Raw genomic sequence first — 622 nt, forward strand, 5'->3', positions numbered from 1 at the left:
CCCCCCCACGCCCAGTTCCCACCCAGCCCCTCCAGAAGCTCCCCCCACCCCCAAAACAAGGTGCCCCCACCCACGGTGCCCCCATCCCCTTCTGCTCACCCCAACCTCTCCGGAGCCCCCCACCTCCCTCACCACCCCCCGAAGCGGGATCTCCCCTTACCGGAGGACCCCCGCACGCCCCCAGAAGCAGCCCCGCTGCCCCCCCCACCCCCACCCCGGCGTCCCCCCCGTCCCCTCACCCTGGAAGCCGTCCTGGTTGATGTCCCCGATGCTGGCGATGGCGAAGCCGAAGGCGGAGTAGCTGGGGCCAGTGAGCATCTGGCTGGCGTTGGGCTGGAAGCCCCCCACCTCGTTCATGTACACGTAGACGGCTCCCCCCTCCTCCTCCATCCGCTGGAAGTAGTAGGGGGCTCCCACCACCAGGTCCTGCCACCTGCGGGGACAAGGGGGCTGGGACACGGGCCGGTGCCCCCCCCCCCATACCCCAACACTCCCCCTCCCCAGGGGAAGGGGAGCCCCCTCTAAAAGAATTCAGAAGCCCCAGAAAGATGACTCTCCCCCCAAAAGACCCCAAAGCAGCCTGGAAGAGCCCCAGAACCCAAAGCAGCATCCCCCCCCCCCC

General features: G+C 69.1%; 1 protein-coding gene across 1 annotated transcript in view; it reads right to left on the reverse strand.

Annotated features, from left to right (window-relative positions):
- The window catches only part of ITGA3 (integrin subunit alpha 3), a gene marked incomplete at its 5' end in the record, with an annotated part of 4037 nt that overhangs the window by 2271 nt on the left and 1144 nt on the right, over positions 1-622 (reverse strand). The window contains 2 exons of the mRNA XM_035313037.1: positions 100-155; positions 240-433. Coding sequence (XP_035168928.1) covers positions 100-155; positions 240-433 — 250 coding nt within the window. The remainder of the gene's footprint in view (positions 1-99; positions 156-239; positions 434-622) is intronic.

This window comes from Oxyura jamaicensis, assembly GCF_011077185.1.
Source record: "Oxyura jamaicensis isolate SHBP4307 breed ruddy duck chromosome 27 unlocalized genomic scaffold, BPBGC_Ojam_1.0 oxy27_random_OJ71642, whole genome shotgun sequence".
NCBI classification, from domain to species: Eukaryota; Metazoa; Chordata; class Aves; order Anseriformes; family Anatidae; genus Oxyura; species Oxyura jamaicensis.